The sequence below is a fragment of the Leucoraja erinacea genome, chromosome 6 (genome assembly GCF_028641065.1).
Source record: "Leucoraja erinacea ecotype New England chromosome 6, Leri_hhj_1, whole genome shotgun sequence".
Taxonomy (NCBI): Eukaryota; Metazoa; Chordata; class Chondrichthyes; order Rajiformes; family Rajidae; genus Leucoraja; species Leucoraja erinaceus.
In genome coordinates this window covers 14,454,164-14,480,722 of record NC_073382.1, presented here as the reverse complement: position 1 = coordinate 14,480,722, position 26,559 = coordinate 14,454,164, and the positions used below count along the sequence as shown (strand labels likewise).

Sequence of the window (26,559 nt, the reverse complement as noted above, 5' to 3'; positions counted from 1 at the left end):
AAAAAGCAATAATTTTTTCATCTTTCCCAAAATTGCACTACTATGATTATCAGCATGAGTGTATTGAAAGTTTAGTGCTTTGAAGGGCCATCCAGTTCCTTGGCATTGGGGATAGAAAAAAATGAATATATCGTATAGAGCAGATTAATGTTTAAATTTAAAATGTGGAAGAAACATTCTGAAGTACTGAAATTAAACATAACCTTCAAATATATAAAACTGGTATGTATTAGAATTGTGGTGTGCCTGTGGTTTTATTTTTACCTCTCAAATTAAGCAGTTAAGGATTAATATCAAATAGTTCCCTAAACATTCCAGCTTAAAAAAAAAAGAAAAGCATTAGCATCATTTAGAGGCAGTCATCTGGAAATGTGGTTCCAGTTGAATTGCATTTGTGGTTGAGTGTTACTCAACTGTTTGATTCAAATGTTTGTGGGCAGGTTTGAGTGAGGATTAGAGAATAAATTATGATGAATGAGCAATGCTTACCTATATCCAGCTCGATTCTCATTCATTAATACTAGTGACTCTTGTCTGTACTATTGAACAAAGGAAAATATACACCAAAAGCCTGGATCAAGCATTAAATTATTTATTGAAATGCGCATTAAACAGTTCGATACTGTGGATATTGATATGGGCTATCAAAAAAAATATGCTTCTTGACTTCCATTTTAAGAAGCAAGTTAAATCAATACACTATTTTAATTTTATTTAGTAAAAGGGAGATTTATCCCGCAGATTGATGTTCAAATCATTTCCAGTTTCAGGACACCGTGAGTGGCTCACAGTCAATTACATAAATATGACGCAGGAAATATGACAGCCATTTTACTGTATAGCAATCTCCATAAGCAGCACTGTGATATTGGTAATATCATCTGCTTTAGTAATATTGACTGAGGGATACAAATATGTCTGGACATTGGAGAGAATGTTCCTTCTCTTCAAATGGTATCATGGGATCTGAGAGAGAGTCAAGAGTGTTTTATTGTCATATGTCCCAGATTGAACAATGAAATTCTTACTTGCAGCAGCGCAACAGAATATGTAAACATAGTACACGGTAAACAATATAATAAATGAGAAAACACACATGCAAGCGCATGCGTGCACTTATCCACCACTTTGTACAGAAAATGCTTCAATTTGACATCACAGTGGAAAAATAGCAACTCTGGTCACCGAACACCCTCTTGGCACTGGCGTATCAGCCAATATTTTGTGCTCTCTTTTTCTGGAGTGGGATTTGAATCAGGGCAACCCTCGTCGAGTGGTGCCGACATGAGTTGCAGCAATTTCCTGCAGCACAGTTGAAGTCAGAGATATCCAGGATCATAACACCCGAGCATCTGCTGATTTAGTTCAGTTTTTTTTGTTTAGAGATACAGCAAGGAAACAGGCCCTTCGGCACACCGAGACTGCACCAAGCACAGCGGCAATTTATATTTATACCAAGCCAATTATCCTACAAACTGTACGTCGTTGGAGTGTGGGAGGAAACTGAAGATCTCGGAGAAAACCCAAGCGGTCACAGGGAGAATGTACAAACACCGTACAGACAGCATTCGTAGTCGGGATCGAACCCGGGTCTCTGGTGCTGTAAGCGCTATACGGCAGCAACTCTACTACTGCGCCACTGTGCCGTCCCATTTGTAAGATCTAAGTTGCATACTGAGTCTGCAGGGAGATTGAAATTAATTTTATTAAACTTTGGTTGTCGGAGAAGCAAAAGGAGATAAATGCAGAACTTCCAGAAATCTTCTCAATTGGAAGCACCAGATTTGCTGCTACGCTGCTTGAATCCCAATGGCATTGTCAATTTGGCATACAGATACATATCCAGTATTGTAACGTATAAAGCATATAATTGATTTACATTTAACCAATGAATATAATATAACCGAAAATAAATAAAACCTGTGGAGTTGTACGTGTAATGATTTTTTAAATTAATTCAAAATGCGAAAGTATGAACTAAAACTCCTCTCTCTTAATTTGTTTCCCTTTCTAGGGAAGGATTTAGATTTTCATCACAGGAAGCTGCCTCAAGTTTTGGAGATGATCGCCTCTTGATTGAGAAGTTCATTGATAATCCTCGGCACATTGAGATTCAGGTTAATAAGTTCAAACTTCCCCAATTGAAAATTCTGTTCAGAGAGGCTTATGGTCAAATCTGTTTGTTTGAAAGTCTGTTCTATCATCCGTGGAGCAAGATTTCAAAGCCAACCAAGATAGATAAGGTAGAGAAGGGTTCAGTCTGAAGAAGGGTTTCGACCCGAAACGTCACCTATTTCCTTCGCTCCATAGATGCTGCTGCACCCGCTGAGTTTCTCCGGCATTTTTGTGTACCTTAGATAAGGTAGAGGTTTTGCCAGTTAGACTTTTGAGCGTGTACTGAATTTATACAATACATTCAGGTTCCTTATAAGAACATTCAAAAGCAACACAAAACTGCTCTCATGAGGATACTTGAAAACAAAGGTGAGAATGTTATCAAAGCAAGGTTATGTATTTAACATAATTCCTTAAATACATAAATGCAATGAAAAGTGTCTTTCTAGGGAAGATGAGCACCACAGCCTGAAGCACCAATTAATCAGTAGTCTCTTTCAGAGAGTCTATAATTATGGCTGGCTTGGGAGTAATAATGAAGATGTTTGTGCTCACTTGATTGGGGGAAGAATAGAAAGTGTTTTCCTGTACATGTATATGGCAAAGAATGGTCAAAGGAATAGGTGACACTGACAGAGTGACAAGGAAAATAAAATGCTCGAAAAGCTCACAACTTATATTGATGAGGATGGATACTCTCTTGATTGTTCAGTGAATTTATTTCATGGAGAGAACAAGATATGCCGATTAGGAGATGCTCAGCCTTGTCCGTGACCTGTGCTAAGTCAGTTGATTTTAATAGAGGAGCCAGCATTACAGAAGAGGAAATCCAAGGTGATTTGTCATTTCTGTTTGCCATTCCTCTGAGGAAGAAGTGGACATTTGTGCAAGGGGTATTCAGCTGTGATTCCCTGAGGTTAAAAACTACTCATTTTAAATGTCCACAAATGACAAGCTGTATCCAGGGCTACAATATTGGTGAAATAGAGAAATGCAAATGCTGGACATTACTCAAAATGATACAAAATGCTGGAATAACTGAGCAGGTCAGGCAGCATCCCTGGAGAACATGGATAGGTGACGTTCCATGTTCGTTAGGGATGCTGCCTGACTTGCTGAGTTACTCCAATAATTTGTGTCCTACAGTATTGGATTCAGGAGATATCTGGATGAATGATGACATGCAGAAAGAAGGACATTAATGACAAGCGAAAAATAATGGGAACAAATGCACTCATAATAGGAGGTTTGAAAACTAACGTGGACAATTGAAAAAATGTTTACCCAGTCAAATATCTTACTAAAAAAAATAGCATTCAAACAGATAATTGGTGGCTAAGCGAGACACACAAAAGGATTCAGATGCCGGAATCGGGAATAAATATCAAACAGCCGGAGGGCCTCAGCGGGCCAAGGTAGCTTCGATGGAGGGTAATAGACACTGTTTTGGGTCACTCTTCATCTGTCCATTTCCAGCAGTTTGTTTTTCCTACTTGATTGATCGTGCCGTTTGAATTTAATATTAACAATGCTCGCATACAAGATTTTAAAAATGTATATACTTGTCTTTCAGAAGCATTTTTTATCCATAGGTTATAGGAGACAAACACGGTAACACACTTTGGCTGAATGAGAGAGAGTGTTCCATTCAGAGGAGAAATCAGAAAGTTGTAGAAGAGGCACCAAGGTAAGGCTTTACAGAACCTTATGACACACCTTGTTTCATTGTTCTTGTTTTTCATTAAAATCTTGAGTAACAGATAATCACATTATGGCAAATGGAATATAACATGGAAAAATGTTATTCGCTGTGATGAAGAAAACAGAACAGCAGAGTGTTTGTTAAATCTTGAGAGATTGGATAGTGTTGATGTTTATCAGGGCCTGGGTGAGTTTGTACAGAAATACTGAGGCCAATATACAAGGAAAGCAGGCACTTAGCATATGGTACATTAGACTTTATAATAAGTGGGTTTGATTGCAGAAGTAAGGAGGTCATTTGCAATTATTAGAACCTTGGTGAGTGTACCTGGGGTATTGTGTACAGTTTAGGTCTCCTTACCCAAGAAGGGATGTACTTGCCAGAGAGGGAGCGCAGTGAAGATTAGCAGACTGGTTCCAGTGATAGCGGGTATGGGGAGTGATCAAGTAGACTGGGACTGTCTTCTGTTGAGCTTAAAAGAATGAGAGGAGATCTCTCAATGAAAAAGTATTTCTCAAACAAAGTTACAAAATTGTTAAACAGCTTGATAACAGTTTGAGAATAAGATGTTGGCTGTCGATGATTGAGGCGTGGAAAGATTTCTACACTCAGAGTGTGGAAGCATTTTAAATCCTCGAGCCTGTGTAGGTTCCATCCTTAAGTTCATTTATAGCAGTGACCTGTAGATTTCTGGTTACTTAGGAATCTCCTCAAGAGATATGGGGATAATGCTAGGAAATGATGCTGAGGTAGAGGATTGCTGTGACCTCAGAGAATAGTGGGACGGGCTCAAAGGGGCAGACTGCCTAACCTATCAAAAAGGGGGAAATGTATTCCCATTGGGTGATAAAAGTAATGTGAATTCAGTTTTCAATTCTTGACTTCCACTTCAGGACGCATTCCCCAATCTCCCGACTAAGCGGCGGTTGGGCGATCGTTTTGCCGAACACCTCCGCTCAGTCCGCAATAACCTACCTGAACTCCCGGTGGCTCAGCACTTCAACTCCCCCTCCCATTCCCAATCCGACCTCTCTGTCCTGGGTCTCCTCCATTGCCAGAGTGAGCAACACCGGAAATTGGAGGAACAGCACCTCATATTCCGCCTGGGCAGCTTGCATCCTGATGGCATGAATGTTGAATTCTCCCAATTTTGCTAGCCCTTGCTGTCTCCTCCCCTTCCTTAACCCTCGAGCTGTCTCCTCCCATCCCCCCGCCCTCGGGCTCCTCCTCCTCCCCTTTTTCCTTCTTTCTCCCCTCCCACCCCCCATCAGTCTGAAGAAGGGTTTCGGCCCGAAACGTCACCTATTTTCTTCGCTCCATAGATGCTTCTGCACCCGCTAAGTTTCTCCAGCAATTTTGTGTACCTCCCTATCTACCTTGTGGCAACCCTTTCTTTTATTTGCATTTTCTCTGTAGCCGTAACTATATTCTGCACTCTGTTCACTTTCTCTTTTTGAATAATCTGTTGTACTCGTGTATGGTATGATTTGCCTGGAGTGCATGAAAAACAAAGTTTTCCTACAGTATCTCAGTACATGTGAAAATAATAAACCATTAATAATTCTACCCCATACCTGGGAAGCATTACTGTGCCTCTAAAGGTGCAGCAAGTAAGAATTTATTCATCCCCTTCTCGATGCAATGACATTTAAATACTCTTGACTCTTAACATGCTGCTGAGAGATGAAAAAGCAATTGTGTTTATTTGGACTATGATGTTTGCAGCTGCTAAGATCATGAATGGTGCTGCAGTGGAAGGGAAGAGTAGAGGTTCATAAGGTGCATCTCCAAGGTTTTAGAGTTTCTTTCCAACGTTCCCAGCTGTTATCAGGCAACTGAATCATCTTACCACAACTAGAGAGCAGTCCTATCTACCTCATGGGTGAACCTTGGACTATCTTTGATGGGACTTTACTGGCTTTACCTTGCACTAAATGTTATTCCTTTATCGTGTATCTACACACTGTACATGGCTATTGTAATCACATATTGTCTTTCCGCTGAATGGTCGGCACGCAACAAAAGCTTTTCACTGTACCTCGGTACACTTCTGACAATAAACTAAACTGATATTCACTTCTCTCGCCTAATTCTAGTGTCTCAAAATCTCAAAAGGGCACTGAATGGTTCTTAATTTAGTTGCAAGCTAAAAGTCAGGAAGGTGGAGATTGGAAAAACCTGTAGCTGAAACTGCCAAATTTGGGAGCCAAAGGAGCAAAATAATCTTGACAGTTGCAGTGATATAGAACACTCACATTTTATATCAAATGATAGTTTGTAAATTTCATAGATGGTAATTCTGCATTTTTGCACTTAGGAGAATCTCTTTTCTGTCAGGCATTGGAGAAAAAGAAACTATTTCTAACTGAAACTAATGAAATAAATGTCCTTAAATTTGTTATCACAGCTGAAAATTATTTTTGCCATGAACTTTCTTTCCTTATTCTGGGTTGCAGTATTCTTCCAATTATGAATAACATGTTTTTGAAGAAGCATGGAATGTTTTAATTTTAAGTGTTAGAATTTTAAGCGCAGAATGACATTTTTCTCTTTTTGCACATTTGGTCTGAGAATTGCAGAGTCAGTTAACTCCTATCAAGTTAACAATGAGGGCTTCTTGAGGCATTGATCAAAATAGATTTTAAATTAATCATGTCTACGTTGGAAAACTTTATTTGCAGAACTAATGTGGGATTAATTTTTAAAAAAGGAGACAAGTTATATTAGTGGCGCAGAACATCAGAAACAGAAGCAGCCACTTTGATGGAAAAAATGGTGCCTTAATGTCAGGGATGACCACTCTCACCAGCCTTGGGCTCTCTGGCCCTTTGCCTGTTTTTGGGACAAAGCTGCAATGTGATCTGGAGGAAAGTCGTCCATCAAACTGACATAGTGAACTTCTTTAAGTTTCGTCCTCAAATCTTTTTAACCAGATTTTAGATCACAATGATTTGGTTTCATAACAGAATTTCATGTGACAAATTTTTAATTGGCATTAAAAATAACATTGTTTGTTGTTGACCTCAACAAGAAATAACTTGTACTATGATACCATCATTTCCAGACCTGGTCGGTTCCAGTAGTCAATTCAATTTTTTTCTAAAATGTAGTCGTCTTGTAATGAAAGGAAGCCAACGACCGATTTCTGTACAACGATAGAAAAATGATCAGATAATCTGATTTAGTGAAATTCATTAATGAATAAATATTGGGAAGGTCAGTGTGGAGAACTTCCCTGTTCATAAAGCATAGAGCTCTATAGTGTGGAAACAGGCCCTTCGCCCAACTGGTCTATGCCATCACCATACCCCATCCACACTAGTCCCACCTGCCTGTATTTGGCCCATATCCCTCTAAACCTGTCTTACCCATGAACTTGTTTTAATTGTTTCATAAACATTAAAATAGTCCTTGCCTCAACTACCCCCTCTGGCAGCTCCTTCCATACACCCACTGTCATTTGTGTGAAAAAGTTACCCCTCAGATTCCTATCAAATGTTTCCCCCTTCACCTTAAATCTATGTCCTTGTTTCTCGATTCCTCTACTCTGGGCGAGACTCTGTGCGTCTACCCGATCTATTCCTCTCTTGATTTTATACACCTCCATAAGATTGCGCCTCATCCTCCTGCGCTCCAAAGAATAGAGTCCCAGCCTGTTCCACCTCTTCTAAAATAAAATAAAACTGTTAGAGACATCAGCCAAACCTTAGGCTTACCAAAATCAACTGTTTGGAACATCATTAAGAAGAAAGAGAGCATTAGTGAGCTTACCAATCGCAAAGGGACGGGCAGGCCAAGGATGACCTCCACTGCTGATGACAGAATTATCTCTACAATAAAGAAAACTCCCAAACACCTGTCCGACAGATCAGAAACACTGTTCAAGAGTCAGGTGTGGATTTGTCAATGACCACTGTCCACAGAAGACTTCATGAACAGAAATACAGAAGCTGCACTGCAAGATGCAAATCACTGGTTAGCTGCAAACATGGGTTGGCCAGGTTACAGTTTGCCAAGAAGTACTTCAAAGAGCAACCACAGTTCTGGAAAAAGGTCTTGTGGACAGATGAGACGAAGATTAACTTATACCAGAGTGATGGTAAGAGCAAAGTATGGAGGAGAGAAGGAACTGCCCAAGATCCAATGCATACCACCTCATCTGAGAAACACGGTGGTGGGGGTGTTCTTTGTGTACTTCATTGATGATACAACTGCTGATGGTAGTAGCATAATGAATTCTGAAGTGTATAGACACATCTTATCAAAAAGTAGTAAACACTGCCCAGTCCATCATCGGCTCTGACCTTACTTCCATCGAGGGGATTTATCGCAGTCGCTGCCTCAAAAAGGCTGGCAGTATCAACAAAGACCCACACCATCCTGGCCACACACTCACCTCCCTGCTACCTTCAGGTAGAAGGTTCAGGAGCCTGAAGACTGCAACAACCAGGTTCAGTAATAGCTACTTCCCCACAGCCTGCTATTAATGGCTCGGACAAAACTCTGATTATTAATAACCCATTATCTGTTATTTGCACTTTATCAGTTTATTTATTCATGTGTGTATATATTTATATATTGGTATATGGACACATTGATCTGTTTTGTAGTAATTGCCTACTATGTTCTGTGTGCTGAAGCAAAGCAAGAATTTCATTGTCTTATCAGGGACACATGACAATAAACTCATTTGAACTTGAACTCAAGTTCAAACAAATGCCTCAAAAATCATTGGCAAATGGTTCATTTTACAGCAAGACAATGATCCCAAACATACTGCTTGCTAAAGCCACAAAGGAGTTTTTCAAAGCTAAAAAATTGTCAATTCTTGAGTGGCCAAGTCAATCACCCGATCTGAACCCAATTGAGCATGCCTTTTATATGCTGAAGAGAAAACTGAAGCGACTAGCCCCCAAAACAAGCATAAGCTAAAGATGGCTGCAATACAGGCCTGGCAGAGCATCACCAGAGAAGACACCCAGCAACTGGTGATGTCCATGAATCGCAGACGTCAAGCAGTCATTGCATGCAAAGGAAATGCAACAAAATACTAAACATGACTACTTTCATTTACATGACATTGCTGTGTCCCAAACACTATAGTGCCCTGAAATGGGGGGACTATGCATAAACACTGCTGTCATTTCTACATGGTGAAACCAAAATGTATAAAAATGGCCTATATTTAAATCTGACAATGTGTACTTTAACCACATGTGATTTTTTTTCTAATACAATTCATAAAATGGGGAATACAGAGGCAAATAAATAAATAATTGGTCTTTGTCCCAAACATTATGGAGGACACTGTATATAACTGCTCTATTTCCAAATCGCATGGAATCTCTGAGAGAGCAGAAAAGTGGTAATCTGAGAGATGGTACTCCAGCCATTGTAGCACCGCCAACCAGTGGGTCGACCTGACTTCTGGAGGCATCTGGTTATTGGGAGCAAAAGCACAATCCACTGAGTCACATGTGACACTCAATTGCTGCTAAAACGTATTGTGCAGGTGCTCATACATTTTCATTTATTTTAATGTAGCACCTTTCTGGATCCAGAGACTCGAAGAGCCATGGGAGAACAAGCAGTGGCGTTGGCAAAAGCTGTCAATTATTCCTCTGCTGGCACAGTTGAATTCCTTGTCGACTCAAAGAGGAGCTTTTATTTCTTAGAAATGAACACTCGACTTCAGGTATAGAAAGATATATTTTTTCCTATGAGCTCTTTGGGCAGATTTGAATGGCGACGGATGGTTACCAGGGAACCCAGTAGATAACTAGTAGAGGGCGGCACGGTGGCACAATGTTAGAGTTGCTGCCTTAAGGGCCTGTCCCACAAGCATGCGACTCCATGCGGCAAGCGCGACCTAACGTGGTCGCTTGAGCCGTACGGCCTCGCGGGGCCGGTCCCACTTCGATCGCCGGAGCCGTATGGAGTTGTGTGGAGCTGGTCCCGACATCACGCGGGGCTCTGAAAAACTGACCCGTGTTCAAAAATTCCGTGCGGCAACGGCCTGCCGGCCCGCAGCTGCCTCGACGCCGTACGCACTGCCTCGACGCCGTATGCAGCGTCTTGACGCCGTACGTCATGCGCGAACTTCCCACGGACTTCGCTTGAACTTCACGTCACTCACTCGACCTCCGCGCGGCCCCCGCTTCCGGGAGTTTGGTCGCGCTTGCCGCATGCAGGTCGCATGCTCATGGGACAGGCCCTTTACAGCGCCAGAGACCCGGGTTTGATCCTGACTACGGATGCTGTATATATGTAGTTTGTACGTTCTGGCCATGATCTGTGTGACTTTTCCCCAGGAGCTCTGGATTCCTCCCACACAAAGAAGTACAGGATTGTAGGTTAATTGGTTTTGGTAAATTTGTAAATTGTCCCTATTGTATATAGGATAGTGTTAGTGTGTGGTAATTGCTGGACGGCACGTACTCGGTGGGCAGGAGGGCGTATTTCCGCGCTGTATCTCTAACCTAAACTAAACTGTGACATTTAGCCAGTATGGAACATGCACCACAGGGAATGGCCAAGGTAAGAGACAGGGACGCACTTTAAGGGGAAACTGAAGAAAAAACATATGAGAGAAAAAGAGGGAGTGAGAAAATAGGAAATGGTGATTGGGAAGGTGAAGAGGAATTGGAAAAGTCTTGTATACCTAATCTAGAATACCAGCATGCACTCTTGGGCTGAATGGCCAGTTTTTTTAATGCTATAAATTCCATGTAATGGCATCTACTGTTGCTGAGTACATTTTATCCCATGCTTCAAGTAACCTTAAAGACCTTTAGAGGGATACAGTTAAGCGCCACAGAGGGGCTGTGGTATGTAGCTCGTCTTAATGCTTTGATATTTTTCCCACTTGGCAGCCAAAATTTCCTATTAGATTTTTCTAGTGCTGAATCCATGCTGTGTTGCACTGAAATTGATGCTGGTGTCAGCACTAAGAATCAAGCCTTTTTGAAAATGTTTTTCAAAGCCACAGTCTGCATACCTTGCCTAATGAGATGTGTTTTATGGATAACAATAAAAAGTGTGTTTTCATTTAAAATGGAAGGAGCAATGTTTACGGAGAGGCTTGAAGTTTAATGATAGTCAAGTTTTGACTTGACTAAAATGATCATCTTTCTTCCAATAATAAAAAAAGGAAAGATAGTTTGACAGGATTATCATTTAGTACTAAAATGATTTACTTAATATTTTCTTTCTTAATCCATTTAAACATCTCTGAGTTATTACACAAATATAAAAAATGGTTGTACATGGAGAGACCTTAAAAAAATTATGCCAGGAATAATGGCGTGAATATGGCGAGAAGCTGAGTTCTTTTTGCCGTGGGGCAGAGAAGGTTAAGCAACAACTTAATCAAGTGGTTCAACTTCATTGAGTCATAAAGAGATGCAGCATAGAAACAGGCCCTTGGGCTCACTGAGTGTGCGCTGACCATCAACAACTCATTTGCACTAATCCTACATTAACCCCATTTTTTATACTCCTCACATGCTCATCAATTCCACTCCTGCATCCCCCCCCCCCTGCCCCCCACTATTACTCGACCATAAACCAGGAGGAATTTATAGTGGCCAATAAAACCCACCTATCCGCATCTCTTTGTTATGTGGAGAAAAGCCAGAGCACCAAGAGGAAAACAACACAGTCACTAGGAAAGTGTGCAAACTCCACACTGATAGTTTACGATGATAGGATTGAACTGTGCTGTGAGGCAGTGGCTCTGCTGGATGAGCCACTATGCTACCCAAAATTTCACACCAGTTTCTTATAGAATGGAGAAAATAAACTACTTTCTCTGGGAGGTGGAAATAATTCTGAACCTTTTTTTTAATGCAAAGAACTGGTAAAATCAACAACTGTTTCATAGAGTGGGTAAGCAGTAATTTATAAAAGCTAAATAATTGAAAAAGAGAAATTCACAGGGCTGTGAAGGAAGAGCAGGAGAATGAGATCAATTTGAGGGCTTTCAATTTGACTTGCAATCACTAATGTTACTGCATTCATCTGGTTGGATATTTATATCCGAAGATTTAATCTTGAAGAGAAATGTGGGAACATGGGCTGGAAAATGAGGAAATAACAAATGTGCTCCATCATTAACAGTTGCCAGCCTTTAAAAGTTTCTATTGTCAAATTAATAAAAGGTTAGCAAATGTTAACGCAAGTTTCTTATAGAGTCATGCAGTACGTAAATGTCCCCTTCAGTCCAACTCATCCATGCTGATCAAGATGCCCATTTAAACTAGTTCCATTTTCTCGTCTTTGACCCATATCCCTCCAAACCTTTTCTATGCATTTATCTGTCCAAATGTCTTTTAAATGTTGTTATTGTACCTGCCCAACTACTACTTTGTCAGCTCGTTCCTTATGTGTATCACTCTCTGTGTGAAAAAGTTGCGTGTCAGGTTCCTAATAAATCTTTCCCCTCTCACTTTAAACATATGCCCTCTAGTTCCTGATTCCCAACCTTGGGGGGGATAAAGGCAGTGTGCATTCACCCTATTTGTACCACTCGTGATTTGTACCCCTTGTTTAAATAACTGAAGTCTTACACTGTGATAAAGGTCCAAAGACTTTATTAATGTTACAGCTTCGGTAGCTTCATACAGGTGCACAACCTTTTATCCGAAAGCCTTGGGACCAGACACTTTTCGTAAATTCAGAATTTTTCGGCTTTCGGAATGGAAGATTTTTAGCGTAGATTTTAACGGCTGGCTCAGTGGTAGCGTGCTCGGCTCATATCCGCAAGGTCGCGAGTTTGCGCCTCGATCCCGGCAGTTACTCGATCGCGAGTTTGAGTCTTCAATGTAGTTTTTTCTTGCAGAATAGGAGAGAATAGGGAGGGTTAGGCTGGGATCATTCTCTGCGAGATGATCTTAGTGCGGGAGACAAGTGTAGGAGAGGTGTACTGACTGTGTGGGCAGAACTTTGGAAGTCATTGCACACCATTCTCAAAAGTCGCTGTGTCTCCCTGTCATATACAATACAATACAGCAATACAACGGTTTATTTGTCACATTGCACAAAAAGTGCAAGTGAAATGATACGTCAGCAGCGATACAATGATAAAGGGCACACACAAAAACACAATAAATTTTTAACATAAACATCCACCACAACATTCATCACTGTGGTGGAAGGCACACAATTTGGCCAGTCCTCCTCCATTTCCCCCCGTGGTCGGGACCTCAACCCTCCGCAGCCGTTGCTGCGGGCGTCCAGATGGTAAAGGACAAGGTACAAGTCCAGGTAAGTCCAGAGTCGGCTCCTCCCCACCGGAGACCGCGGCTTTTAGTTGGTGTAGGCCGCAGGCCGGCGGCCGACGATTTAAAGTTCCCTCCACGTCGCAGCCGTAAGCACCGCAGTCTGCAGGGCCGGCGGTCGAAGCTCCCCTCCAGGGGTGATGTAAGTCCATACCGGAACCGCGGTAGAAGATGGCCGCGGGCCGGCGGTGGAAGCTTCTTCTTCCCCCCGGGTCCCCCACGAGGGATCCCGGGCTGTAGACGCCGCGCCAGCTGGAGCTGTGCAGACCGCGGCTTCAGGCTGCCGTCTGCTGCGGGCCAACGAAACGGTGCGCTCCCCTCCAGTGAGCCCCAGCTCCGTGCTGACAGTCCACGCTGCACCCGGAGCCCCGAGCCCCGGGCGCGTCTCCGGGAAAGGCCGTGCCGATCCTCGCTGTTAGGCCACGGGGGAGGCGACCTGGAAAAAGTCGCCTCTCCATGGAGGAGGCGGCCGAAACGGTTTCCCCCTTACCCCCCCACACAAAACACACTAAGAAACACTAAAAACAGACTTTAAGACATACTAAAAAAATTAAAAAAGTTGAAAAGACTAACACGCTGCTGACAGGGCTGCTGCCAGTGCAGCGCCCCCACCGGTATCCTCCAACTCCTGAGGAATCCGCTCCCCGATGCGCCGCTACGGCGACAAGTCGCAGTTTGCCCACAGCCCGAGCTGCGCCCCCTCATCCGCAACCCGGGTTGGAGCGGGGCTGGGCTAGAGTTGCTGGCTGTGAGTCTCTGGGATCTCCGTGCGTGCAGTGGGCCTGGGGGTCGGTGTCCCGATGAGGGGGCGCAGCTCGGGCTGTGGGCGAACTGCCACTTGTCGCTGTAGCGGCGCATCGGGGAGCGGCTTCTGGTGGTCCTGACGTCTCTCAGCTCCTGTCCAGGGGGATGGCAGGAGACGTCAGGACCAACAGGAACCCGCTCCCCGATGCGCCGCTACAGCGACAAGTGGCAGTTCGCCCACAGCCCGAGCTGCGCCCCCTCATCCGCAACCCGGGTTCCTCTGGAGTTGGAGCGGGGCTGGGCTAGAGTTGCTGCTGGCTGTGAGTCTATGGGATCTCCGTGCTTGCAGTCGGTGTCCCGTTGGTCCTGACGTCTCCGGTCACCCCCCTGGAATGGAGCTGAGACTGGGAACTGTACCGCCCTTGCCCCCTCCCTCTGCAACTGCAAAAAACCCCACAGTTCCCAGTCTCAGCTCCTGTACAGGGGGGTGGCCGGAGACGTCACAGCCCGAGCCATCAGCTTCTGTCCCTACGGGGACAGCGGAGGGCGTGTTCCTCTGGAATTGGAACGGGGCTGGGCTGCTGCTGGCTGTGGGTCTCTGGGTTCTCCGTGCTTGCAGTGGGCCTGGGGGTCGGTGTCCCGTTGGTCCTGACGTCTCCGGTGGTCCTGACGTCTCCGGTGACTGGCACTGGCTCCAACGTGAAGACAGTGCAAAGCCCCCGCGCCGGTGCAATGCGCGGGGAGCTGGAGAGGGGAGGGATGGGGTCACACACATGACCGGGAAGCAGAGGGGTGTAGGTGGGGTGAAACTGAAGGGAGCGACAATCTACTGCTGCCTGCACACTGAGTTAAAAAGTTCCCACGCAAGACTCACGATACACTGTGTATCGTGAGTCTACCGTGGGAACTTTTTAACTCAACGGGCAGATAGCAGCATATTGTCAATTATTAACCCTCCCGCGCAATATACCCTCACCTTCTCTTTTATGAATGGGGATTTAGTTCCCCTTTCTTCGAGGACCGACCGGAGGTTCCGCTGTCACCTCTGCGGGCCGCCCTCGGTGAACGTCTTCAAGGACCTTTTTTCAAGGACCGAAAAAATGTCGCTATTCAGAGCTTTTCGTTATTTGGATCGTCGGATAAAAGGTTGTGCACCTGTACTAGCATGTTTCTCTAAGAGTGTGGGAACAAGGCAGGGAGGCTCCAGTTAAGCTAGTGGGCTTAGCTACAAAGTATGACTTGTAATATGAGTGACATCCTCCCTCTTAAAGAATTAAACATCAGTACGAAACCATCAACTAAGTAAGACATGCATAGCAATTGATAATAAACTGGAGGAAAGTCAAACATAGCCCGGGTACTTCACAACCGGTTTGCAAACACGACCAGCATGTGTACGATAAAGACTATCTCCGTTCTTTCGCCCCGGGGACAGAGCAGGTGGCTTCACAGGTGAGGGAGACCGAACCAGTATTCCCAGAGATGAAACAGGAGACTGTGGCGCAGGTGAAGTCGCCACTGGCAAACCAGCCATTGCAGACATAGGTTGTTGTGTTGGTATAGGCGGAGGAGTGCCACTAGATAGAAGTACACTTGTACTGTCTGGATAATACGAAGGTGGAACTGGCTCATTCACAGGCAGGATATGATGCCTGTTACGCCTGTAGGTGCCGCCATCGGCACTCACCAGATACGAGCGTGACTCAAAAGCAGCTCCAGAAATCACACCAATACGGTCATGGCCTTTGTCAGTCTGCAAACGAACCACCTGCCTCTTGGTCAATGATGGCAGCGGCCTACTTGTTTTATGATACCATTGTTTTTGAATGTCACGTTTTTGTTGTAACCTGGACTGAACCTCCTCAGGTGGAACCACCTGCGGTATCAATGCCTGATCCGCCATAGGCACCGTGGCTCGGGTCTGCCTCGACAATAAACGTTGAGTAGGTGCACCAAAAACCGGTTCACGGGAGATCTTGCGTAAGTTGAGTGGATCCAGGAACATGTCGGAATTAGCTCTGTGCGAACGTTCCATGAGCTGTTTAGCACTCTTGACGGCCCGCTCAGCTAGTCCATTCGACTGTGGATATTCAGGGCTGTTGGTAATGTGTCGAAAATTCCAGCGTGTAGCAAACCCCCTGAAGTGTTGGCTGGTGAATTGACTGCCGTTTTCGGTTAACAGTCTACCCAGAGATCCGTGGACTGAAAAATGGCGAGATAACTTCGAAACCACCCCGCGAGAAGTGGGGCTGCTGAGAAAATCTCATTGATGAATTTGCTCAAGTAGTTAACCATGCCAAGAAATCTCTGCAAACGTAGCACGTCTGTGGGTGCTGGGAACTCGTTGATAGCACTGGTTTTCACTGGATCAGTTTTTAGGCCATCTTTGGTAAACACATGGCCTAGGTATTTCACCTCATTTTCCATGAATTTGCATTTTTGAGGGTTCAGCTTGAAGTTGATGGCCTTGGCGCGATCCAAGACTTTCGTCAGATTGGCATCATGTTCTTCGACCATTCGTCCCACAACGAGGATGTCATCCACTACGATGGAGCACGGGTAGCCTGTAAACAACTGCTCCATAGCTTGTTGAAATACTTCACTAGCAGAACTTATTCCAAAGGGCATGCGAAGAAATCTGTAACGCCCGAACGGAGTGCTGAAAGTGGTTAGCTTGGAGGAGTCATGTTCCTGCAAAATCTGCCAGAGTGAACTCTTGGTATCTAGCACCGTGAATACAGTTGCCTCAGCCATCTGCACAGCGATCTCATCCACAGTGCGCATGGCATAGTGAGGTCATTTAATTGCAGTGTTTAAATCCTTGGGGTTGATGCAAATCCGTATCTCGTCTCTATTCTTGTTGGTCGCCATGACCATGGTGGAAACCCAATCCGAGGGGTCAGCAACGGGAGCTATCACATCGAGAGACACCATTCTGTTAAGTTCACTTTGAACACGGTCCCGCATAGCGTGGGGAATCTTATGAGCTGGATGAACAACTGGAATTTCCTCAGGGTCAATGGTAATCGTGTACCTGACAGGCAACCTGCCCAACTTATCGTCAAACTAAATCTTGTATTGTGTCAGGATTTGTTGACTAAAGTCACAGTCTGTAATCAGATGACAAACAAAAGGGCTGAAAGAAATCAGACCCATGTCTTGACATGCGTTGACACCCAGCAGAGACGGCACATTTTCACGAGCGGCAGAGTGTCCCAAGACTTTGATGTGAGCATCAGCCATTTCAGCAGTACAACATTGGTTTTCAGCAGTCTCCAGAGTCATCCCGCAGTAACCCGTCACGTAATTTATCATTGCGAATGCCATGAACAAAACGGTCACGGATAAGGCTATCACATATATCTCTGAAATCGCACCAACTGGCGATGTGCTTCAGTGCACTGACATACAACTCCACAGGTTCTCCCTGTCTCTGGCACCGTGAAAAAAACAGATGCCGCTCAATAACTAAATCGGGACGTAACTCACATAACTGTCGGAATTTGCGCAGTAGTCAGTCAGGGTCTCGAATAGATTCAGCAGGAGTGATCTGGACACCAGCCTGGTCAAATCTAGCCGGTTCATAGTGAAATCTTCTGGCACAACGAGCAGCTTCTGTGCCTGCCAGACTAAGAAGAATTGACGCTCGAACACAAGGAGTAGCAGTAGGGTGAGCCGCTTCAATGTAGGTTGAGAAATCTTCTTCAAATACACACCTCCGTTCTGCAAGATCCTCATCAAATGCCTGCATCTCTGGTTTTCTAAAAGCAGAAGCCATTGGAATACAGTTGAAAAAACAATATACTAAAATAAAAACAGTACAATTAAGCAAGGAGTGAGTCTGTATACTCTGACACCATGTTGTGATTCTTCTGTTTAAATAACTGAAGTCTTACGCTGTGATAAAGGTCCAAATACTTTATTAACATTACAGCATTGGTAACTGCATACTAGCACGTTTCTCTAAGAGTGTGGGAACAAGGCAGGGAGGCTACAGTTAAGCTAGTGGGGGTAGCTACAAAGTATGGCTCATAACATGAGTGACACTGATCTACAATAACCTCTATAGGAACCTCAGTCTTCTACCCTCCAAGAAATAAAGTCCTAGCCTGCCCAACCTCTCCCTATAACTCAGACCCTTGAGTCTGAGAACATCCTTGTAAATCTTTTCTACCTTTTTTCCGGCTTAATGGCATCTTTCCTACTGCAGGATGATTCACCACTTCCTCTGGCAGCTCGTTCCATATGTATTTTTCCCCTCTGTGTAAGAACATTTTCCCCATGATTTCAATTAATGTTTTTACCTTAAAGCTATGTCCTCAAGTTCATGATTTCTCAACTCTAGGAACATTGACAGGAAGAGTAGCCTCAAGAATGCAGCTAATATCATCAGACCCATACCACCATGGCCACATTCTCAGATGGTATAGGAGCCAGGGAAAAGGGATGAGGTCCTGCTGAGTGAATTTAAAGAGTTAGGCAAAAGGTTATAAAGCAGGTCCTCAAAGGTAGTAATCTCTAGATTTACCATCATGTGCTAGTGAGGGTAGTAAAAGGAAGATAGGACAAATTTGTGCCAATATGCACAGCACTCAAGTCAAGTCAAGTTTATTCGTCACATACACATCCGAGATGTGCAATGAAATGAAAAGTGGCAATGCTTGCGGACTTTGTGCAAAAAGACAAACAAACAAACAACCAAACAAACTACACCAGAATGTAACAGAATCACATATTCTTTTTCATATTAAATATTGTGGGCGGAAGGAAAAAGGGAAAAAAACAGCAATTAACAAAAAAAGAAGCAATAGAGTGGTCCAGTAAAGTTAGTCCCTGGTGAGATAGGAGTTTACAGTCCTAATGGCCTCTGGGAAGAAGCTTCTTCTCAACCTCTCTGTTCTCACAACATGGCAACGGAGGCATTTGCCTGACCGTAGCAGCTAGAACAGTCCGTTGCAGTCGTGGAAGGGGTCTCCCATGATTTTATTGGCTCTGGAGTTGCACCTCCTGATGTATAGTTCCTGCAGGGGGGCGAGTGAAGTTCCCATAGTGCATTCGGCCGAACACACTACTCTCTACAGAGCCTTCTTGTTCTGGGCAGAGCAATTCCCAAACCAGATTGTAATATTTCCGGGCAAGATGCTTTCCACAGCCGCTGAGTAGAAGCACTGGAGGATCCTCGGAGACACTCTGAATTTCCTCAATTGCCTGAAGTGGTAAAGGCGCTGCCTTGCCTTACTCACGAGTGCTGCAGCGTGTGATGTCCATGTCATATCCTCAGAGATTTGGACTCCCAGGTATTTAAAACAGCTCACCATATCCACAGTATCCCCATTTATCCTCAATGATGTGTACGTGCTCGGATGATGTGCCCTCCTAAAGTCCACGATCAGCTCCTTAGTTTTTTTGATGTTCAAGAAGAGGCTGTTGCCCTGACACCAGAGTGCCAGATCAGCCACATCCTCCCGGTAGGCCTTCTCATCATTGTCTGAGGCTTTATCCACAGGAACACCGGGTGGCACTTCGATGGCAGCCTCACCTACAGTCTGTTCTTTTATTTTTATTTTTAGTGTGTTTAAAAAGTATGTGTTAATGTTCTCTGGTTTGTTTTATGTGGGGCTTTGGGCAGGGGGGTCAGGGGAAACTTTTTTTCAATCTCTTACCTTGCCGGAGATACAATTGTCTGGATTGTATTTCCCGTCGCTTTGCGGCCTAACATCGTGGAGCTGGAGGACTTGCTCAGGACTTCGGGGCACCGCGGTGCGTGGACTTACTATCGGAGCCGATTGTCTGCATGGGATCGACGCCCCAACCGTGGCCTGCAGACTTAATATCAAGGGCTCGCCGACTCGGGTTGAGACCGACGTCGGGAAGCTCAAAAAGCCGCACGACATTCGTCTAGCCCCGACCCGGGGTAGCTCGCCCGGCGAGGGGGAGCTCTGATTTCCCCCGATACAGGAGCTTGATCGCCCCGACGAGGAGGCCCGCTGCCGGCTATGGGAGTAAGATCATCCTGCCAATGGAAGGTTAGAGGCCCCCGACCGCTGGAGGACAAAGAAGGGAGAGATTTTACTCTTTTTCGCTTTCCATCACAGTGAGGAATGTGGAGGAGTCACTGTGGTGGATGTTTATGTTAAAATGTATTTTGTGTGTTCTGTTGCTTTTTATTGGTATGATTGAATGGCAAATCAAATTCATCGTATGTTGCAAAACACTTGGCTAATCAAGTACGATTATGATTATTATGATTATGAACACCTTCTGGCTGCACAACCTCCTCCTTGAGAATATTCTGTAGCTGCTCAGAAACATCCTGAGGAGGCAATGCACCATCCTGGAGTCACATTTGTAGCTTCAAAATCTCCTGTTGTCCCCATAACTAATTAGTCTCCTATCACAGTTGCCCTGTCTGACTTCAGTGTTTCCCGTTGTGCCTCAGAACCAAGCCGCAGACATCACTTTTATTGCCGATCTCCTCTGAGCAGTCATTCCCCCTTGCAGTACCTGAAAGAGGAATGGCTGAGGAGTTGACGTAGGGGACAGCAATTTATATTTTTGGACCATTCGGATCTCTTCTGGGGCAGAGGTGACATGTATAGAGCGGGTCAAGTTACACTTAAACTGGAGGGGATCAATATCATGGTGGCGAGGTTTACGTGCCACTTGGGAGTGTTCAAGAGAAAGAGTGCTTAATTGTCATGTGTACTGGCAACAGAACATTGGACCTTACTTCCTGCAGCTTTACAGGCTCATTAATGCAATAGAAACATAGAAACATAGAAAATAGGTGCAGGAGTAGGCCATTCGGCCCTTCGACCTGCACCGCCATTCAATATGATCATGGCTGATCATCCAACTCAGTATCCTGTACCTGCCTTCTTTCCATACCTCCTGATCCCTTTAGCCACAAGGGCCACATCTAACTCCCTCTTAAATATAGCCAATGAACTGGCCTCAACTACCTTCTGTGGCAGAGAATTCCAGAGATTCACCACTCTGTGTGAAAAATGTTTTCCTCATCTCGGTCCTAAAAGATTTCCCCCTTATCCTTAAACTGTGACCCCTTGTTCTGGACTTCCCCAACATCGGGAACAATCTTCCTGCATCTAGCCTGTCCAACCCCTTAAGAATTTTGTAAGTTTCTATAAGATCCCCCCTCAATCTTCTAAATTCTAGCGAGTACAAACCGAGTCTATCCAGTCTTTCTTCATATGAAAATCCTGACATCCCAGGATTCAGTCTGGTGAACCTTCTCTGTACTCCCTCTATGGCAAGAATGTCTTTCCTCAGATTAGGAGTCCAAAACTGTACGCAATACTCCAGGTGTGGTCTCACCAAGACCCTGTACAACTGCAGTAGAACCTCCCTGCTCTTATACTCAAATCCTTTTGCTATGAATGCTAACATACCATTCGCCTTCTTCACTGCCTGCTGCACCTGCATGCCTACTTTTAATGACTGATGTACCATGACACCCAGGTCTCGTTGCATCTCCCTCTTTCCTAATCGGCCACCATTCAGATAATAGTCTACTTTCCTGTTTTTGCCATCAAAGTGGATAACCTCACATTTATCCACATTATACTGCATCTGCCATGCATTTGCCCACTCACCCAGCCTATCCAAGTCACCTTGCAGCCTCCTAGCATCCTCCATACAGCTAACACTGCCCCCCCAGCTTCATGTCATCCGCAAACTTGGAGATGTTGCATTCAATTCCCTCGTCCAAATCATTAATATATATCGTAAATAGCTGGGGTCCCAGCACTGAGCCTTGCGGTACCCCACTAGTCACTGCCTGCCATTGTGAAAAGGTCCCGTTTACTCCTACTCTTTGCTTCCTGTCTGCCAGCCAGTTCTCTATCCACATCAATACTGAACCCCCAATACCGTGTGCTTTAAGTTTGTATACTAATCTCTTATGTGGGACTTTGTCAAAAGCCTTCTGAAAGTCCAGATATAACACATCCACTGGTTCTCCCTTATCTACTCTACTAGTTACATCCTCGAAAAATTCTATAAGATTCGTCAGACATGATTTACCTTTCATAAATCCATGCTGACTTTGTCCAATGATTTCATCACTTTCCAAATGTGCTGCTATCCCATCTTTAATTACTGATTCTAGCAGTTTCCCCACTACCGACGTTAGACTAACTGGTCTGTAATTCCCCGTTTTCTCTCTCCCTCCCTTCCTCAGGAACTACTCCAGAATCTAAAGAATTTTGAAAAATTATCACTATTTCTGGGGCTACTTCCTTAAGTACTCTGGGATGCAGCCTATCTGGCCCTGGGGATTTATCGACCTTTAATCCATTCAATTTACCTAACACCACTTCCCGGCTAACCTGGATTTCACTGAGTTCCTCCATCTCATTTGACCCCCGGTCCCCTGCTATTTCCAGCAGATTATTTATGTCTTCCTTAGTGAAGACAGAATCAAAGTAGTTATTCAATTGGTCTTCCATGTCCTTGCTCCCCATGATCAATTCACCTGTTTACACAATAGCACAAATTACCAATAACACACAAATAAAGATACAATAATAAACAATGCTAATTACTAATAATCAGTAACACTTGGTAACCAGATCACAATGGTGCAAAACCAAAATATACAGTGTAATCAAAACAAAGTCCATAGTTGCTGAGGTAGGGTTGGGGTTAGTGTGCAGTGTTCAAGAGTCTAATGGAAGAAGAACTAGATTGGCAGGGGGACAGGGCCCAATGCAGTAGTGATGGACTTGGGAGACTGGAAGTCGATACAGAAGTCATTGACACAAATTCAGTAGGCAGGTCAGGCAGGAACACAGCAGGAAGCGAGGTTTGATTAAATTGCACTTATTCTAATGCAATAGACCTGACAGGTAAGGTTGATGAACTCAGGGCATGGATCATTACATGCGACTGGGATCTTACCTGGCTGAAGGAGGGACATGACTGGTAGCTTAACATTCCAGGGTACTAATGCTACAGGCACGATAGAGGTGGGAATACAAGTTGAGGGTGAGTTGATTTATTGAGTTTGAGATGAGATTAATGAGGAATTGTGCAGGGAGGCTATATAGACGGAGCTGAGAAATAAAAAAGGAGATGATCACCATTTGTGATTGTACTATAGGTCCCCAAATAGTCAACAGTAATTTGAGGAACAATATGCAGAGAGATTGTAGACAGCTGCAAGAGCAATAGGATTGCCACCATAGACTGGATTTACCATAGTGCCAAGGGTTCAGATTGGGTGTAATTTGTCAAAAGTGTTCATGAAAGTTTTTTCAGGCAATATTTAGAGGGTCCTACAAAGGAGATGACAAAGCTTGGCCTACTTTTAGGAAATTGGACAGGACAAGTGACTAAAATGAAATGTGGGTAAACTCTTTGGGACCAGCGACCACAGTTCTATTAGCTTTAAAATAGTTGTGGATAATGAGAGCACAGGTCCACATTTCAAAATAGTTATGGATAATGAGAGCACAGGTATTATAAATTGAGGTAAGGCCACCTTTGATGGTATCAGACAGGAATGTGCAAAAGTTAATTGTTTGTTTGTTTGCAAAGGGATGCTTTTAAAAGTATAATAATGGGAGAGTTCAAGGCATGCATGTCCCTGTTAAAGTGAAGGGCAAGGCAGGTAGGAGTAAAGAAACTTGGATGACAAGATAAATTGAGGCTTTGGTCAGGAAAAAAAAGGAGGCATGTGTCGCGTCTGGACTGGTGGGAATAAGTGTATCCCATGAGAGCTAACGAACTGGATATGCAGGGGATGAAGGGATATGAATCATGTGTAGGCAGACAAAATTAGTTTTACTTGGAATCATGTTCGGCATTATGTGGGACCAATTTGCCTGTTCTTGAGCTATATTGTTTTATGTTCTATGTTTATTGAATGGCAGAGCCTTGATGGGTGGCAGATGTCCTGGTGATTTTTTTTCTTGTGTTCTTACACACTTGGTTGCCATGTGTCTTTAATGTTTATTTTGGCCGTTTGTAGACGAAGGCAGTGTTCCATTCTCGTGTGTACGGCAGTGTAAATAATTTTGGTCATTGTATATGGGTGAATGTGCAATCACCAAGGAAGTGGTGGCCTAATCCCCCTTCTGCTCACTCAGGTGAACAAGGAGGATCCCATGGCATTGTTTCATAGAAGAACAAGAGAGTTCCTCCTCTTTGTCAAGACCAATATTTAGCTCTTGATCAACAGGAATGGAAACCCATAATTTAGTTATCATTTTACTGCCTTTGTGGAAGGCGGAATCATCAGCAAGCATAATGTACCACTTCAGCTTACTTGACAAGGAACCAAGAAGAGAGATGAATGGACATATTTGTACACAGCGATCTGAAAAAACCCTATCTAAAAGTGCAGGGGAACCAAATTCAGTGGTAATTTTCCAAAGAGAACATGATAAATACTGGAAGGGGAGAATTTGTAGAACTTTGGAGAAAAGCCGCAGGGAATAGAACTGGTTGAGTTGCTTCTCATTCTTCTTTGCTTTATTACTCACTTAGATTTTCTTTTCCTTTCATTTTTATTTTTTATTGTTGTTGGAATCTATATACTGCGGCTCAACGTCCATACCGACCAATTTGCCTAACCATAGAAACATAGAAAATAGGTGCAGGAGGAGGCCATTCCGCCCTTCAAGCCAGCACCGTCATTTATTGTGATCATGGCTGATCGTCCCCAATCAATAACCCGTGCCTGCCTTCTCCCCATATCCCTTGATTCCACTAGCCCCTAGAACTCTATCTAACTCTCTCTTAAATCCATTTGGTGACTTGGCCTCCTCTGCCCTCTGTGGCAGGGAATTCCACAAATTCACAACTCTCTGGGTGAAAAACTTTTTTCTCACCTCAGTCTTAAATGGCTTCCCCTTTATTCTAAGACTGTGGCCCCTGGTTCTGGACTCGCCCAACATTGGGAACATTTTTCCTGCATCTAACTTGTCCAGTCCTTTTATAATTTTATACGTTTCTATAAGAAACCCCCTCATCCTTCAAAACTCCAGTCAATACAAGCCTAATTGTAGATGGTTATGCATGAAACCATATATGTAGTTACCTCATTACCATATTTACACTCCCACATTTAGTAGTATAACTGTAGTATCTGCATGCATCCCCTGTAGGTTCCAACGTGTGTAGACTCCAGTCAAAGTACAAAAGCCTAATCTTTTCCTTTACAAATCTTTTCCTTATATATGACAGTCCCGCCATCCCAAGGATCAATCTTGTGAATCTACGCTGCATTGCCTCAATCACAAGGATGTCCTTTCTCAAATTAGGAGACCAAAACTGGACACAATATTCCAGATGTGATCTCACCAGAACCCTATACAACTGCAGAAGAACCTCTTTACCCCTATACTGAAATCCTCTTGTTATGAAGGCCAACATTCCATTAGCTTTCTTCACTGCCTGCTGTACCTGCACGCCAACTTTCAGTGACTGGTGTACAAGGACGCCCAGGTCTCGCTGCACCACCCCCTTACCTAACCTAACCCCATTGAAATAATAATCTGCGGCCTTGTTTTTTTCCGCCAAAATGGATAACTTCACATTTATCTATATTATACTGCATCTGCCACGCATCTGCCCACTCACTCAACCTGTCCAGGTCACCCTGCAACCTCCTAACATCCTCTTCACAGTTCGCACTGCCACCCAGCTTTGTGTCATCCGCACACTTGCTAGTGTTGCTCCTAATTCCCTCTTCCAAATCATTAATATATAGGGTAAACCGTTGCGGCCCCAACACCGAGCCTTGCGGCACTGCGCTCGCCACTGCCTGCCATTCTGAAAAGGACCCGTTCACTCCTATTCTTTGCTTCCTGTCTGCCAACCAATTTTCTATCCATGTCAACACCCTACCCCCAATACCATGTGCTCTATTTTAGTCACCAGTCTCCCGTGCGGGACCTTATCAAAGGCTTTCTGAAAGTCTAGATACACTACATCCACTGGCTCCCCTTCATCCATTTTACTTGTCACATCCTCAAAAAATTCCAGAAGATTAGTCAAACATGATTTCTCTTTCATAAATCCATGTTGACTTGGACTAATCCTTTTACTGCTATCCAAATGCCCCATTATTACCTCATTAATAATTGACTCCAGCATCTTTCCCACCACTGAAGTCAGGCTAACTGGTCTGTAATTCCCACTTTTCTCTCTCGCTCCTTTCTTGAAAAGTGGGATAACATTAGCTATCCTCCAATCCTCAGGAACTGATCCTGAATTTATTGAACATTGGAAAATGATCACCAATGTGTTCACTATTTCTAGAGCCACCTCCCTGAGGGACCCTGGGATGCAGACCATCAGGCAGATTTGACTTTGTTACTCTTTTTCCCTTAACATATCTAAAGAAGCTTTTGCTGTCCTTCTTTATATTCCTGGTCAGCTTCCCCTCGTACTTCATCTTTTCAGCCCATATTGCCCGTTTTGTTTCCCTCTGTTGTCCTATGAAAGCTTCGCAATCCTCTGGTTTCCGGCTACTCTTTGCTGCATTATACATCTTTTATTTTAGTTTTATTCTATCCTTAACTTCTCTTGTCAGCCACGGTTGCCTCCTACTCCCCTTAGAATCTTTCCTCCTTTTTGGAATGATATGATCCAGCGTCTTCCGGATTATGCCCAGAAATTCCTGCCATTGCTGTTCCACCGTCATTCCTGCTAGGATCCATTTCCAGTTTATCTTGGCCAGCTCCTCCCTCATGA

General features: G+C 44.0%; 1 protein-coding gene across 1 annotated transcript in view; it reads left to right on the top strand.

Moving 5' to 3' along the window:
• Nucleotides 1–26,559, top strand: part of pcca (propionyl-CoA carboxylase subunit alpha) — a 426,732-nt gene that overhangs the window by 177,249 nt on the left and 222,924 nt on the right. The window contains exons 10-12 of the mRNA XM_055636654.1: nt 2,015–2,117; nt 3,708–3,802; nt 9,362–9,512. Coding sequence (XP_055492629.1) covers nt 2,015–2,117; nt 3,708–3,802; nt 9,362–9,512 — 349 coding nt within the window. The remainder of the gene's footprint in view (nt 1–2,014; nt 2,118–3,707; nt 3,803–9,361; nt 9,513–26,559) is intronic.